The sequence below is a fragment of the Scyliorhinus canicula genome, chromosome 11 (assembly GCF_902713615.1).
Source record: "Scyliorhinus canicula chromosome 11, sScyCan1.1, whole genome shotgun sequence".
Lineage (NCBI taxonomy): Eukaryota > Metazoa > Chordata > Chondrichthyes > Carcharhiniformes > Scyliorhinidae > Scyliorhinus > Scyliorhinus canicula.
In genome coordinates, this window is record NC_052156.1 from 24,781,490 (window position 1) to 24,796,908 (window position 15,419).

Below are 15,419 nucleotides of genomic sequence, written 5' to 3' on the forward strand. Positions count from 1 at the left end.
GGGCACTGTCAGGGTGCCAGGCTGGCATTTTGCCCACACCAGGTATTAGGTCGGCGGGGAGGGTGCGTCCTGCCCATGTGAGGTGGGTTGTGGGAAGCTGCGCACCCTTATAGGTGAGTTGGGGCGATGGTGATGGGGGGAGATGTTCCCGGGGGTTGCGTTAGGAGGGGGGGGGGGGCTTCCTGCGCTGAGGAGTTCCTCTCGTCAGAGTTCCTCAGTGCAGGAAATGGTGCTGTGTCACCTCAGTGGGGCTTGCCCCATTAGGGGCCGAAATAGCAACATGTATCTTGGTCTTCTCTACAAACATTAAATATATGAATAATAAAATTTTAAAAACATGCAAAGATCCATTTAATTCCACATGTGGTATTTATCCACCTCTAACAATATAAGTAAAACACTGTAAAACAAGCTTTATCTTGGAGGGCTTTTAGAAATGTATTAGTTCAGTGCATTTTTGCCCACTTTCAGCCCCTGCCCAGTTCTGCACCACAACACCACAGGAGATCTGTGAGTGAATCAAAGTGATTGCAGCTTTACAGTGCCATTCAGTTCCTGTAGAAAATCTCAAAGCATTTCACAGCTAAACAACTACTTTTGAAGTGCAGGCAGTGCTTTATAAGCAAACTAGGTGCTTGTAACACCTAGCAATTGTACACAAAGACTCGAGTGAAGTACAAGAGAGGCTTTATTGCTGTGAGATGCTATTCCTCCGGCGGCAGCTGTAGAATAGTATCTCAGTGAAGCTAGCGCATGTGTATACACAAGCTCCCTGTGGGCAGAGCTAGCCGGCAGGGACTTACCGGAGAAACCTGTATTACAAAGTGTCATGTGTCTGGTGCTTGTAGCTAAACCCCACTAATCCTGCCCAGAATGGACTTTGTTTTTTTTTTCATTAAGCCATGTCACTTAAAACACATCATTCTCACTTAACCATGCGAGTCTGGGCCCCAACATTGAGATCATGTTAGATCTCACGAGGGGCATGTCTTGTCATAGAGTCCCTGCAGTGTGGAAGGAGATCATTGAGCCATCGAGTCTGCACTGGCCATTTGAAAGAGCACCCTACCTAGGCCCACACCCCCGCTCTATCCCATAACCCTCACCTAATCTTATGGACACTAAGGGGCAATTGAACATAGCCAATCCACCTAATCTGCACAATTTTGGATTATGGGAGGAAACCGGAGCACCCGGAGGAAACATACGCAGACACAGGGAGAATGTGTAAACCCCACACAGTCACCCAAGTTCGGAATCAAACCCGGGTCGCTGGCACTATGAGGCAGCAGTGATAACCACTGTGCCATCCAGATGTCATCTTTGATTATGATGACAAGCAAACTGTCTAGCCTGTTACCCAACAAAACCTTTTTTTAAAATTTAGAGTACCCAATTCATTTTTTTCCAATTAAGGGGCAATTTAGCGTGTTCAATCCACCTACTCTGCACATCTTTGGGTTGTGGGGGAGAAACCCATGCAAACACGGGGAGAATGTGCAAACTCCACACGGATAGTGACCTAGAGTCGGGATCAAACCTGGGACCTCGGTGCAGTGAGACTGCAGTGATACTCACTGCGCCACCGTGCTGCCCTACCCAATAAAACCTAAGCATCCTACCATACATTCCAGCAAATCTAAGTTTTAAACTTATCATTGCTGTTATGACCTTTCCGTAATAAGATTCCAAAATATATTGTGTGGTCGAGCTGTTCCCTAAGGCATTTGGCAAGTACAGAGAAAAAAGGCATACATAGGTACAGCTAAAAGGACATGAAGAAGTCAGGGAAAGACTTCATCATTTATTAAATATTTTAAGTGAGTTCCAGCATTCAGCCTTTTAAAATTCATACGCCGAAATCACAACCACTATTGTTCATGTTAAGTAAGTAACTGTTCTGGAAGCACTTAACCATTATTAAAGATTGGAGGAAAGTCTTAACTAAAATGCTTCATCTGAATATGAATATTTAAGTGGAAACTTTTGCTCATACCGAGTTCTGCTGCAGCAATATTTGATAAATATATAAATCAGATTTTTCAGAAGTTTAACATGTATCTTGGTCTTCTCTACAAACATTAAGTATATGAATAATAAAATTTTAAAAACATGCAAAGATCTATTTAATTCCACATGTGGTATTTATCCACCTCTAACAATATAAGTAAAACACTGTAAAACAAGCTTTATCTTGGAGGGCTTTTAGAAATGTATTAGTTCAGTGCATTTTTGCCCACTTTCAGCCCCTGCCCAGTTCTGCACCACAACACCACAGGAGATCTGTGAGTGAATCAAAGTGATTGCAGCTTTACAGTGCCATTCAGTTCCTGCAGAAAATCTCAAAGCATTTCACAGCTAAACAACTACTTTTGAAGTGTAGGCAGTGCTTTATAAGCAAACTAGGTGCTTGTAACACCTAGCAATTGTACACAAAGACTCGAGTGAAGTACAAGAGAGGCTTTATTGCTGTGAGATGCTATTCCTCTGGCGGCAGCTGTAGAATAGTATCTCAGTGAAGCTAGCGCATGTTTATACACAAGCTCCCTGTGGGCGGAGCTAGCCGGCAGGGGCTTACCGGAGAAACCTGTATTACAGGTACGGCCATACATCCCCCTACTGCAAGCACACATATATACAGTGGTTGTATCACCACACTAGGCAGACAACTCGCACACAAGGTCCCACAACTGCAATAAGACAAACAGCGATGGCTGAGAACCAAGTTGATGACACCAGGAGAACTAACTAATCCTCTTCGTAAAGGATCTTTCACATCCACCTGAACATGCAGAGGCCCCAGTTCATTGCATCATCTGACATTTTGCACTCCATAATGCACTAACATGTCAGGCCATCCCAAGGGCTGAACTTGCCCTGAATCGGCAAACTACTGACTCAGATGAAAAATCAGCAAATCAAGTTATTAATAGTTCACAGCAGAATTCATTTGATCTTTAAAATATTACAACAAAATGCATTAAATCTGATGTCAAAAGAATACATCCTGCTATATCAGTGGGCCTTTGTTTAGTTTCTGGACTTTAAGTCCTCTAAGCGAGATTGTCAATTGCAGTCAATGCAGATGTAATTCCTTTCTTACATGTACAACTTTAACATGAAAATCAACTGCATTAAGTATTTGAGTTGGAAAACATAATAACAAAATTAATTGGCAGTGCTCAATACATTTTTCCAACACACTTCTGAAAAAGAAAGAAAAGCAATTCTGCACCAAGTCAATAAAGTAGTGGATCACATTTAAGTTTCTATAAAAAAAAACTCTCAACTGCAAATTCAACAAGCTACTTCACTATTTTACTACATATTTCATATGCACTTAATGTTAAAGACAGATGTCAGCCGGACTCTATTTAATTTGAAAAGCAGAAAACCCAGAGGCCCGAATCATTAATCAAAATGAGATCATGGTTTATAGCTGTGTCGTATTTAATGGTTAACTTTAATTATCTTAACCTGTGTAAATAAGATTCTTTAAAATACGCTTTACATGGGTTTCTTAGCTATCACATAGAAATGTTACATTTTGTATCAATTGTTAACTACTTATAATACTTTAGCACACAATAGTCTGGAAAAGCAGATATGACACAATGTGGAACTAATTTATTATGACAGACCATTGTGTTTTTGCCATTTTAAATGTGGTAAAAATATAACAGAGGAATTTCTTTACCTTTCATTGCCAAAAGAAATTCACAAGCTTTTCCAGCTAAGCCAAGACTCCAGGTTTTGAACACATGGAATAAATCTAATTCCCAAAACCAAATGCCCTATATTACATAATACAAATTTAACAGCTTGATAAAAGTTTCAAAATAACAACTTTTAAAGATTCATTTTACTTGTAAATGCTTCAGACTTAACTAAGATGAAGAAAGGGCATTTACCCATTTTATCAAAGCAAAGTAAAATTTTCATGGCAAGCACCTGAAGTCCATTAAACTAACTCAACTATTATGCAGGAAACACTCTAAATATTGTGACTATGATCCTTTTGTTTGAAGGTCTATAACAGTGCGAAAGTCATTACAATTGGAATGACCTAGCCATATGAATCAAGATGACCATAAAATTACTTTGTGCTCTTTTGAGGTGTGTATGATGGACATAATAATCTTGGGGTTTAATAGAAAACAATCTATACAACACCTAACTGCGCCAATACTTCGGACTTTGACTAGGCAATTTTATAGAGTTGACAAGTCAATCAAGCCAAATTTTATTTGGGAAAAATAGCATTAATTTGGTGTTAGGCTTAGAAGTGGGGGCAATAGCCTTACCAAAAAATCAACCCTCACAATTATCTCACTTAGTCTTTTACAGGGGCTTACCACTAGGTTGCCAAAGCATCTACCCCAAAAAGCTAGTAGTCCTCTTTCCCAGAGGAATCAAGGTTCTAGTGAAGGTGTCAGACTGACTATGATTGCAATTTTAAGTTGCACGTGAGAAGAGCTCACAAAACAGAAACTATATTCATGTGTACATGGAATTCCAAACAGGAAACAGCCAGAAAAAGTTCCAAAAATCAATTTTTGAAGAGTTGGACGGAAAGCCAGAAGGCACAGAAGCGCTCCTCCTGACTCTACAAAAATAATGCAAACCCACTGGTGGCTGATTCTGGCATCACCCTGCTCCACCTCAACATCACTTATCACTGCTTTCAAAGCTTTCCTGTGGGCCTCTGTTGACACTCCAACCGGCTAACATTCCTGAAGTCAACATGCACTAAGGTGTATATTTGGCATTGAGAGTTTACCGAATAAATTCAAAAATAGTTAGGGCCTCAAAATCATGGGATCCCAATGCTCTCTGCCAATCAGCCGTTTGAAAATGAAATCAAAATTAGCCCAATTTTACTCAAGTGAAAAAAAATTAAATCAGTAATAGTAATAAAGAATATTAAAATAAGTTGATTAAAAAATATAAAGTTCCCAATAGCACTAGAATGTTCATGTGCAAGAATTTTTTTTAGCTATGATCTTAATGAGCTTTCTATTGCTATGTTATGAATTTGCCTACAAAGCTTTAGAAGCTGTGACCATTATTCCAACTGTAATTGAAAAAGGAGTTCAGGGGGTTAAGGCACATCACGCAGTCTCATTCTTCTGAAGCTTCTGGCAGCAGCTGGTGAAAGCTTTAAATACCAATTTGACGGATTCTACGTCTGGGCTGCAAGGCACTGTTGTGTTCAGTATTTCAGCTTTTCAATTTTTCTTAGAACCTTTTCTTGGTCTTCAGTCCAAAATGAATTGTGTGTGCCCTATACTTTTTGCAGTTATGCTTGGAGAATTAGTATTCACAGCACCAGCTAATAAGGAAGATACATTTCACGTACATAATTTGGATTTGGAATCTTTTGGTACAGACACAACTTACGAATTTGAAGATGAGCCACAAGAAATAAAACAAGGAAAGGTAATGCGGTTTAAAATTCTTTAGGCATCTACAAGATTTGATTCTAACTTATAAGAAACTCACATTTAAATTTGAAATTAGTATAAGACAACACATGGAACAAAATATTGTACCTACCATAATGGCATTAATGTTATTATCTTGCAGTTAACCAAACCAAATGTAGTAAGGCATTTTATAAAGTCTTAACATTACTGATAGAACATTTATAAAGACTGAGTTTGAGTTGCAAAATTGAATACAATTGCTTTAAAATTGTTTGACAATGTTATGAAATAACTAGTTGCTTGCAAATGTGTGATTTGAATTACAAAGCAAAATCTATTTTTCAAAAAGGAATTACAGGAGGGGGGAAATCTTGAAAGTTATGAAATGGTAAGTAATTAATTTGACTGACCAGCCCTATTGAGAAAGATCCGGAGGTTAGGTATTAACACTAACTAATTATTGATTGGCATTCGTGCATGTTAAATTACACCTAAATGTAATGTCCTGTTTATAGTAATTCAATCATGAGTGTCCATAGCTTTTACGTACCCATTAATAGAACACTTACAGATGTCTTTCTCAAGTCCCTTGTACACAATATGGTTCTAAGTTTGCCAACAAACAAATACATAAACTGTCACAATAATTGATCAGTTTTTGCTCAAGAAGATAAAGAATTTCAATACATAACCTCTCCTAGGCTAAAGCAAGGTATTCTTATTGTGTTGCTGATTAAGTGACAATTAAATCCATTCTCAACTGATTAATTGAACATCCGAAACCTAGAATTTTATTTTAAAATTTGATTCTTTCAAAAGATTAAAAAGGTTTTAAAAACAGACAATTAGATACTTATTTTAATATTGTGCTTAGCACCTTACCTCTCATCAACAAAGCTAACTAACTAACTAAACACAGCCAATCTGCAGATGGTGAAATAGCAGTGGGCTATACGTGGCTTCAATAAAATGTACTGAATAATCAACCAAAACTATCAAGCTTCCTGGGTAACTTTTAAAGGAAAATTTCTAAAGGACAGATGGCATGTCAGCAATGGCCTCAATCGGGATTGGTGACTTTCTGAACTATGATGCCCAATGATTGAGTGCAAGCGTTGTGTCACATCCTTCACAATAAAAAGTATAGTTGACAAAGCAAATCTTTGGTCAACTAGTTGAAGGAATTGATGGAGGCTTGATAAATGTTACTTTCATGTCCTCTAATTATGCATTCATAATCTAAATTTTATAAAACTACATTATTTATTTGTAACTACATTACATTATTTATTATTTTCATTGCTTCAATAAACTGGGCCACGTCACTCAGTCTTCCTTATTCTTGGAAAGCCAATGCAATTGGTACTAAGACCTAAGCCTCAGACTCACAATTTAGTGCACAGAAACTGTTTTCTACCAGGACGTAGGTACCACATCAGACCCACCCACCCTTTTTAAAATATGCCTGATCAGCATATTTTCCTATTCCTTTCTCCCTCATGCACTTATCTAGCCTTCTTAAATGCATCCATGCTATTAACCTCAGCTATTTTGTATGGTGGCAAGTTCAACATTTTAACCATTCTCGAGGTGAAGAGGTTTTTCTTGCATTCCTTACTGGATTCATAACCGACACTGAAATTAATTTTCCATTTACATGTCCATTATTCAAGTTTATTAACGTCCTTTCTCATATTTTGAACGATCTTTAGCATTAACCAAAGCCTTTGATTTGGTGATTCACCCTGATCCTAACCATTCCAACACACCAGTGTTAACTTAAGGAGTGTCCAAAACTGCATGCTTTATTTCAATGTGGCTACTACCAATTAACTGTGCAAAGTTAAAATAACTTGTTTCCAGTCAGCTTTCTTAGACACGTATCATTTTATTTGATCACGGAGGGCGCAATTCTTCCAAAATGTTTCCAAATGTGATAGGGAGCGGGAACTGCCGCGAGCTTCCTGGCGAGACCATCACTGCAATACAACGCTAATTGGTCCATTTAAGGTGGCCCCACAGGCTTCATGCTGCAAATGATGGCTCGCCAGCTGATTTGCTGTGATCGTGCTTGTCAGCTAACAAGGTCGAGCAGCACTTAAACATCTTTTGCACAGCCAACCCCACTCAGCTCGCAGTCATGCCGCTTAGAACACCGGCCCAACGATTCGATGATGCAGACCTTGGGAGGCTCTTGGTGGTGGTTGAGGCCAGGAAGGATGTCCTGTACCCCAAGGGTCCCAGAGGCTGAGCTACAGGACAGTCAATTCCGCCTGGGATGAAGTGGCAGCGGCCGTCATCTCGGGAAGCGTGATCAGGAGGATCGGCACCCAGTGACGCAAGACCGGGCCACTTGTGTGAGTTGGCACCCCCCCAACCCGAACTTGCACCTGGCACCACCCCCGCCAGCACTAGGCTCTGGCCCACTCATGCTGTCACCTCCCAAGATGTTCTCTCCCCCCTCCCCAAGATGTTCTCTCCCCCCACGCCTAACCCCTCTCCAACCACGTACTTCCCAGAACCTGCCACCCCCCACACATGCAGCTAACAATGCCTCTCTGTGCCTCCTTAAGAAAAGCTGTTCCACAATTTTCGGGAGAGCGCCGAGACTGGCCCGGAGATTAGAATCCTCACCACCTTGGAGTAATGAGTCCTGAGGTTAAGGGGGAGGCCAGGGACAGAGCGGTCACCAACATGGAAGTCGGCGCATGCCACAGATGTGAGGGTCCAACAGGCCTAACCCAAATGGGCTGTCACATGTGAGTTGTTATTGTCATACCGAATGACCAATCCCTCCCACTGAACACATGTCCATTCTCCCGCAGGTCCCCCACTCTGCCCCCCATGAGACCACCTTGGAGGACAATTCAGAGGATGCCACCATCGACGCATCACACCTGTCATTAGCATCCTCCACCAGTGCAGAGACATGCACCTCAGTGGGCAATGTTAGTGGTTAGGCCTCTGGGGCACATTCTAGTGAGCACCACAACATCAGTTGTTGATGTACATCAGGTGGAGGCAGTAATGCCCAGGAGAGACAGCAGCTGGAGGTCTGCTGGGTTCCCAGGTCCCAGCTGCTTCCCAGTCAGACGTGGAGCCTCGGGAACAGGCTATCCCGGAGCTGATGGAGATGTTAGGGTGCGGCTGGGACATTCAGAGGGAGATATCAACGACACTCCCGCAGGTCCACAGCCGCTTGGAAGAGTCCCAGAGGCAACGGACGTTTGTATCAGATCTCTGCATTGGTACCCGCTTCTGAACTGGCATCATTAGTCAGGACCTCAGCAGATAACCCTTATCCCTCAAAAGTCAGCCAACCATCCTGAGGTGTCCTCGAAGAGGCCTGGGATGTCGGACTGCTCCAGCATATAGCTGTGAAGCGTGCACACATGTGCATGATCTGCATGTGATGGTCGTACACAAGCTGGATATTCAGGGAGTGGAATCCCTTCCTGTTAATATAGGACACTCCCAGAGGAACTGGTGCACACAAGATGACATGCGTGCAATCTATCAGCCTCTGGAACTGCGCCATCCCGACGATGGCAGGAAACCCTGCTACCTGGGCATCTTATTGGGCTTGGTCCATGCCAAAGTTTATATAGTTTTCCACCCGGGTAAACAGAGCATTCGTGACCTCTCAGATTCACCTGTGGGCTGTAGCTTGAGAGATGTCACACAGGTCCCTGCTCAAGGCCTGGAAGGATCCCGAGGCATAAAAGTTCAGTGCTGCGGCGACCTTAACAGCCACGGAGAGCGGGTGTCCTCCTCCGCCATGTGGTGCCATGTCCGCGAGGACATGGCACAGGTGCCGCACCATCTCCTTGGAGTTCAGTTCTTCTGTCCATGTTTGAACCAAGGCAGAAATTAGATCCAAAGCTGAGTGAACCTGGCAGAACCCAAACTGAGCGTTAGTGAGCTGGTTATTGCTAAGCAAATGCCACTTTAGAGCACTTTTTTAAAATTTAGAGCACCCAATTATTTTTTTCCATTTTAGGGGCAATTTAGCATAGCCAATCCACCTAACCTACACATCTTTGGGTTGTGGGGGTGAAACCCATGCAGACAAGGGGAGAATGTGCAAACACCACACGGACAGTGACCCAGGGACGGGATGGAACCCGGGTCCTCAGCACCTTAGCAACAGTTCTAACTACTGTGCCACCGTGCCGCCCAGACCGCTTCATAGCACTGCTGCTGACCCCTTTACTGGTGGTCGAGAGTAGACTGACGGGGCGGGAATTGGCCAGGTTGGATTTGTCCTGCTTTTTGTGTCGAAGATATACCGGGCAATTGTGCATATTTCCAGATAGATGCCAGTGTTGTAGCTGTACTGGAACAGCTTGACTAGAGGGTGAGGCAAGTTCAGGATAGGTCTTCAGTACTATTACCGGAATATTGTCTGGGCCCATAGCCTTAGCAGTATCCAGTGCCTTCAGCTATATCTTGACATCATGTAGATGAATTGAATTGACTGAAGACTGGCATCGATGATGCTGGGGATCTCTGGAGGCTGCCAAAATGGACCATCTACTAGGCACTTATTCCTGCAGACGCAAATGCCTCAGCCTTATCTTTTGCACTGTGTGCTGGGCTTCACCATGATTGAGAATGTGAATTTTGGTGGAGCCTCTGCCCCCAGCGAATTGTTTAATTGTCTATCATCATTCACAGCTGGGTGTGGCAGGGCTCCAGAGCTTAGATCCAATGCATTGGTTGTGAAATTGGTTACCTCTGCCAGCTTATGCAGTTGAGCACGCAAGTAGCCCTGTGCTCTAGCACGTCCTCCTGCACTGCTCATTGAACCAGCGTTGGTCACTTGGCTTGGTGGTAATGGTAGAATGGCAGATATTTTGGGCCATGAGGTTATTAATAGTGTACAATTCTGAAGCTGCTGATGGCCCACAGCACCTCATTGATGCCCAGTCTGGAATTTCTATATCTGTTTGAAACCTATCCCATTTAGCATGGTGGTAGTGCCACACAACACAAGGGTATCCTCAATGTGAAGACCGGACTTCATCTCAGAAAGGACTGCGCAGTGGTCACTCCTACTGATACAGTCATGGGCAGGCAGGCCGTTGAAGGGGAGGTCAAGTATGTCATTCCCTCTTGTTGGTTCCCTCACCCCCTGCCACAGACACAGTCTAGCAGCTATGTCCTTTAGGCCTCGACCAGCTCGGTCAGTAATGGTGCAGTCGAGCCACTCTTGGGACGGACATTGGTGACCTCCACCCAGAGAACATTCTTCACCCTTGCCACCTTCCTCTCGGTACTTCCTCCAAGTGGTGTTCAACGTGGACAAGTACAGATTCATCAGCTGGGGGCAGGGGTGAAGTACCAGGAAACCAGCAGGAGGTTTCCTTGGCTTTGTTTGACCTGATGCCATGAGACTTCATGGGAATTGGACTATTTACATTACTTGGGGTAGATACCAAACATTTATAATAGGCAATTATGGACTGTTTCCATCTGTCATATCAATGAGAATAATGTGTCCTACTAAATACTGACTTTGGAACCATCACAGTTGGTGGATCTGTTACAGTGACCCAGTGAGTTCGGCACCTGCACCATAAGTCTCAATAAGAAATTATAAAACACCTAAAACTGTCTTCACCGTTGCAAATTCTGTGGTGTTGCTAGATCTAAAGCATGGAGACTATTTTTCACTATTATGCTTCTCAACCCCAAAAGGATCATACAAATTACCTAACACTATTAGGGGAGGCTTGGTAATGTGCTTTGTTATTTCATTTGTAGTGAGCAAGACAGCACACAGATATTGAGATGGGAAAGTCAGGAGCAAGCTGAGGCGTCATCTAAACCTCACTGAATAGACTCATGATTATGATTATGCTATAACCTAGGCAAGTTGTTTTTTTCTATCTTGTACAGAAAAAAAGAATGATTATAGCCTGAGACAAAAAAACAATTTAAAAAAATATATATTTTTATTGAACATTTTCATTTATGAGACATATCAAACATATAATCCCAGTACGCAATTGGATCTACAAAAATAACAGATGTGAATAAAGTACATCCTTGAACTGAACATACATGAAATGTGATGAGAATATACACTTGTGGTAACCTTCGGAACAATATGATCAGTTTTCATCGTTGTGATAGTTGCGGTGACCACTATTGCCAGCAAATACCCTGTTGTAACCTGGTGGGGCGAGTGGCCCCAGCTTGCAGCCCCACAGGACGAGGCAAACCAAAAGTGGTAGAGCCTGGTCTGGAGGCTTCACCCTCATTTAGGGGCATGCTGCTGGTGGGCACCTGTGCCGTTGGTGTAGTGCAAGCATTTTGCTTTCCCTAAGTTATAGGGGCAATCCCCAATCCCTCGTCTCCCTCTGTTTGTCGTTCCTCACCCCACCTCCAGCAGCTGATCACAAATATGTCTTGGAAGATGTTGGTGAACCGCCTCCACGTGCAGTGGAACCCTTCCTCCTACCCCCGATGGAAAACTGTATTTTTTCTGAGCCTCAGGAATTCTGCTGGGTCAGACAGCCAGTCTGCAACCTTGGGTCGCACTGCTGACCTCCATCCGAGCAGGAGTCACTGCCGGGCAATCAGGAAGGCAAAGGCCACTCAAAGAGTTCTGGCTGTTCCGATACCCCAAAAACCACCACTAAAGGGCATGGCTCCACTCTCAACCCCACAACTTTGGATACAGCCACGGAAAAAGTGATCCAGACTCACTCAGCTTGGGTCAGGACCAGAACATGTGGGAGTGGTTGGCCGGACGCCTCTGACACCGCTCACACTTGTCTTCCACCCCCGAGAAGAATCCACTCATGTGCGTTCTGGTCAGGTGTATCCCCTGCATCACTTTTAGCTGCCTCAGGCTGAGCCCTGCGCATGAGGAGGTAGAGTTCACCCTGTACAGTATTTCGCTCCGGAGTCCTCCCCCTATCTCAATGTGAATCTCCTCTTCCCATAATTTTCTTGTCCCCTCTAGTGGGGCCCTTATCTCCTCTAACAGTCATCCATTTATGTCTATGCATTTATCATCCTTTAATTCGAGATGGAGGAGAACTCCTCCTCCCTTGGGTGATTGAACCTCCACGGATCCAGCCACCTGCACCCCCCCCGCCATGAAGATGGCTAGTTCCCTTGTCATTCCTGATTTGGTCCCTGATCAGGGTCTTGGTCGGTCTGCCTTCGGGTCCCGTATGTAGTTAAAGCCTCCCTCCATGATCAAGTAGTGGGAGTCGAGGTGGGGGATCTCTGGCATGGTCATTTTAATGAACTCGGCATCGTCCCAGTTAGGGGCGCATATGTTGACTAATGCCACCTTCTAGAAACCCGCTAACAATGATGTATCTGCTCCCAGGGTCAGTCACCATGTTCGTCGCTGTAAAGGCTACCTTTTTGTTAACAGTATGACCACCCCCCTCGCCCTTGTGTCGAAGCATGCCTGGTATGACTGTCCCACGTAGCTTTTCCTTACGAAAATGAAATGAATTAAATTACCCTGAGTTGGTTCTTCTCTCTTAGGGGGGTTTCCTGAAGAAAGACTACCGTCGGCCCTCAGGCTTTTTAGATGGGCAAAGACTTTGGATCTTTTCTCTGGTCCATTCAGTCCCTTCATGTTCCAGGTGACTATCCGGGTCGCCTCCACCTTCCATTTCCATGTGTTACCTGTGTGACCAACATTCTACCCTCCCCTTCTATCTCGCCCCCCCACCCCCCAAAACTGAACTCCTCTGCCCAAGTGTTCTCCTCCTTTCTTTCCCCTCTCCTCCACCTCCCCTCCCCCCTTTATTGCCCCCCAAATTTCCTTGCCTTGTGTGTCCTTCCCCCCTCCCTCCCTAACCGCCCTTCGCCACCATGCGCTCCCTCCCTCTCGGGAGATCTGCCGCTGCCTTCCCCCTCTTTTTATGTCCAGAAACCAGCTTGTCCGCTAATGTGGTGGCTTCCTCCTAGAAAACGGAGCCCTTTAGTCCCAACCAGTATGAGTCTGCACCCCCACCCCTCTTCTGCACCCGGCACCTTAGCCTAGATGAACCGGTGGGCATAGCTCGCCAAGTACAGTTACCCCTTCCCCCCTAGTTTGTGTAAATGAGTATTTTTGTGTCTTGCCACATTATTTCCTCCCGAGTCCGTTCTTCTGCACAAATTTATTCACTTCCTCCAGCATATTAAAATAATGGTCCCTGACGTTATGCGTGATCCGTAGTCTTGCAAAGTGCGTGATCCATCCTTGTTTTTAAAATGTGTAGCTTTAGCCCTGTTAAATTCCGTACTTGACCACGTCGGCACCAATGTCCTCGTCAATGCGGATAGTATGTCCTTCCCACTTAAACGACCGCGTATATTTTGCCCACCTCAGTATCCATTCTTTGTCCTGGTATTTGTGGAACCTCGCGATTATTACCTACGGTGGTTTCCCTGACTTTGATTTCTGGTGGAGCAACCTGTGGGCTCGGTGAATTTTTGGGGGCTTGGCAAAGCCCTCTTCCTCGACCAATTGTCCGAGCATCTTCAAGATGAATTCTGGTGGGCTCCTACCCTCTCTGTGCCCTATGGTAGGTTCTGTCGCCGGGACCTGTTCTCTTGGTCGTCCACCTTCCCTTTTAGCATCATCTAGGTTGCTAACAACCTTGTAACCTCCCCCTCAAGTGAGGTGATCCGCTCGTCCTGGTACGTGGATGCTTTTTCCAGGTCTCGAACTGTCGCTTCTTGGTCTTCCAGTCTCTGCTCCATTCTGTCCATCGCTGCCTTTATGGGGACCAAGCGCTGCTTCTATTACTGACTTCATTGCCCCATGAGATCCTCTTTTGCCGCTTCTCTGTGCCTTTGGAACTCTGTGGAGATAAACTCTATCAGTTTTTCCTTCGACAACTTGGTTGACATTGGCGACTCTGCTGGGTCAACCTTGTTTAGGTCTGCATCGCCACACGGGTTCCCCTGTTCTGGGGTTGGGGTCTTTCTCTCCTTGCTTTTACTGGCCTTGCAGGCTGGCTGCTGGCTCGCCGGAATCTCAATCAGTTGGCTCACTTTCACAGGTTTTTGGTGCCCGTTTGACTGGTTAAAAAGGTCCAACAAAAGTTTCATGGAGAGAGTCACCTTTTGTGCAACCGCTCAGCTCATGGCTGTCACCGAAGTCGACAGAAAGCAATTACATGATAAATTAGCTAATAGAAAGAAAATGAGATAATTACAGAGAATAATTGTGGCATTATTGGATGGCAGGACTGAGTTCATAATCTCTGCAATAGTGCTATGGAAAAACATTAACAAAATGTGAAGTGTACCCAAAGTGTCATGAGTAAGGAATTTATTTTGGTGCTTAAGGTGTAATCTGCATGCAGTTTCTTATTAGCGTATGTGTATGTAAGGGAAAAACAAAACTAATAATTTGATCAAAAATAAATTAAAGTAATTTTTTGTTGAAAGCTAGCAGAAAGGACCATCCCCATGTTTGCTGATGCAGATACAAATCATGATATTGGGTTCCCAACACCAGAACCTGAATCAGAGGATCCACCTATGGGTTAGTACTAACTCATTTTCTCTCCCATTACTCTTATGTACAGTTGTTTCATTTACATGGTGCAACTTTACTGCTTCCTACAAAATGTAATGGCAGAAAACTAGATGACACAGCTTAAACTCCAAATTAATGCGATGGGAAATAAAGAACTTAAAATACATTTCCTCACATTCCACAAACAATGCGCGTTACAATATGGTAGTATAGATGTTTGAATAAACTTTTCTGATGAACAACATTGCTAACTGCACAACTTGCATTGTTCAATTCTGCTTGCATGAGTGCAAAACTTTTTTTAAAATGGTTGATTAGGCTGAAATTACGTTTATAATTGGTTTTTAAAAAAATCTAATTTCTTCAACTGTCTCAACAGCTTAGTGCACAGTTTGAATTAATTTTTCATGTACATTTTGGATTTGGTCCAGATTTGCTTTCTACTAATTAAATCCTTTTTAATCAATCTCAAAGGCAAAATAAAATAC

At 43.6% G+C, this 15,419-nt stretch overlaps 2 protein-coding genes across 4 annotated transcripts in view; one reads left to right on the top strand and one right to left on the bottom strand.

Moving 5' to 3' along the window:
• LOC119973940 (centromere protein P) overlaps positions 1 to 15,419 on the bottom strand; it is a 400,035-nt gene that overhangs the window by 246,994 nt on the left and 137,622 nt on the right. The window lies entirely within an intron of this gene.
• Positions 5,197 to 15,419, top strand: part of ogna (osteoglycin, paralog a) — a 28,440-nt gene continuing 18,217 nt past the window's right edge. The window contains exons 1-2 of the mRNA XM_038812603.1: positions 5,197 to 5,439; positions 14,841 to 14,937. Coding sequence (XP_038668531.1) covers positions 5,269 to 5,439; positions 14,841 to 14,937 — 268 coding nt within the window. The 5' untranslated portion in view covers positions 5,197 to 5,268. The remainder of the gene's footprint in view (positions 5,440 to 14,840; positions 14,938 to 15,419) is intronic.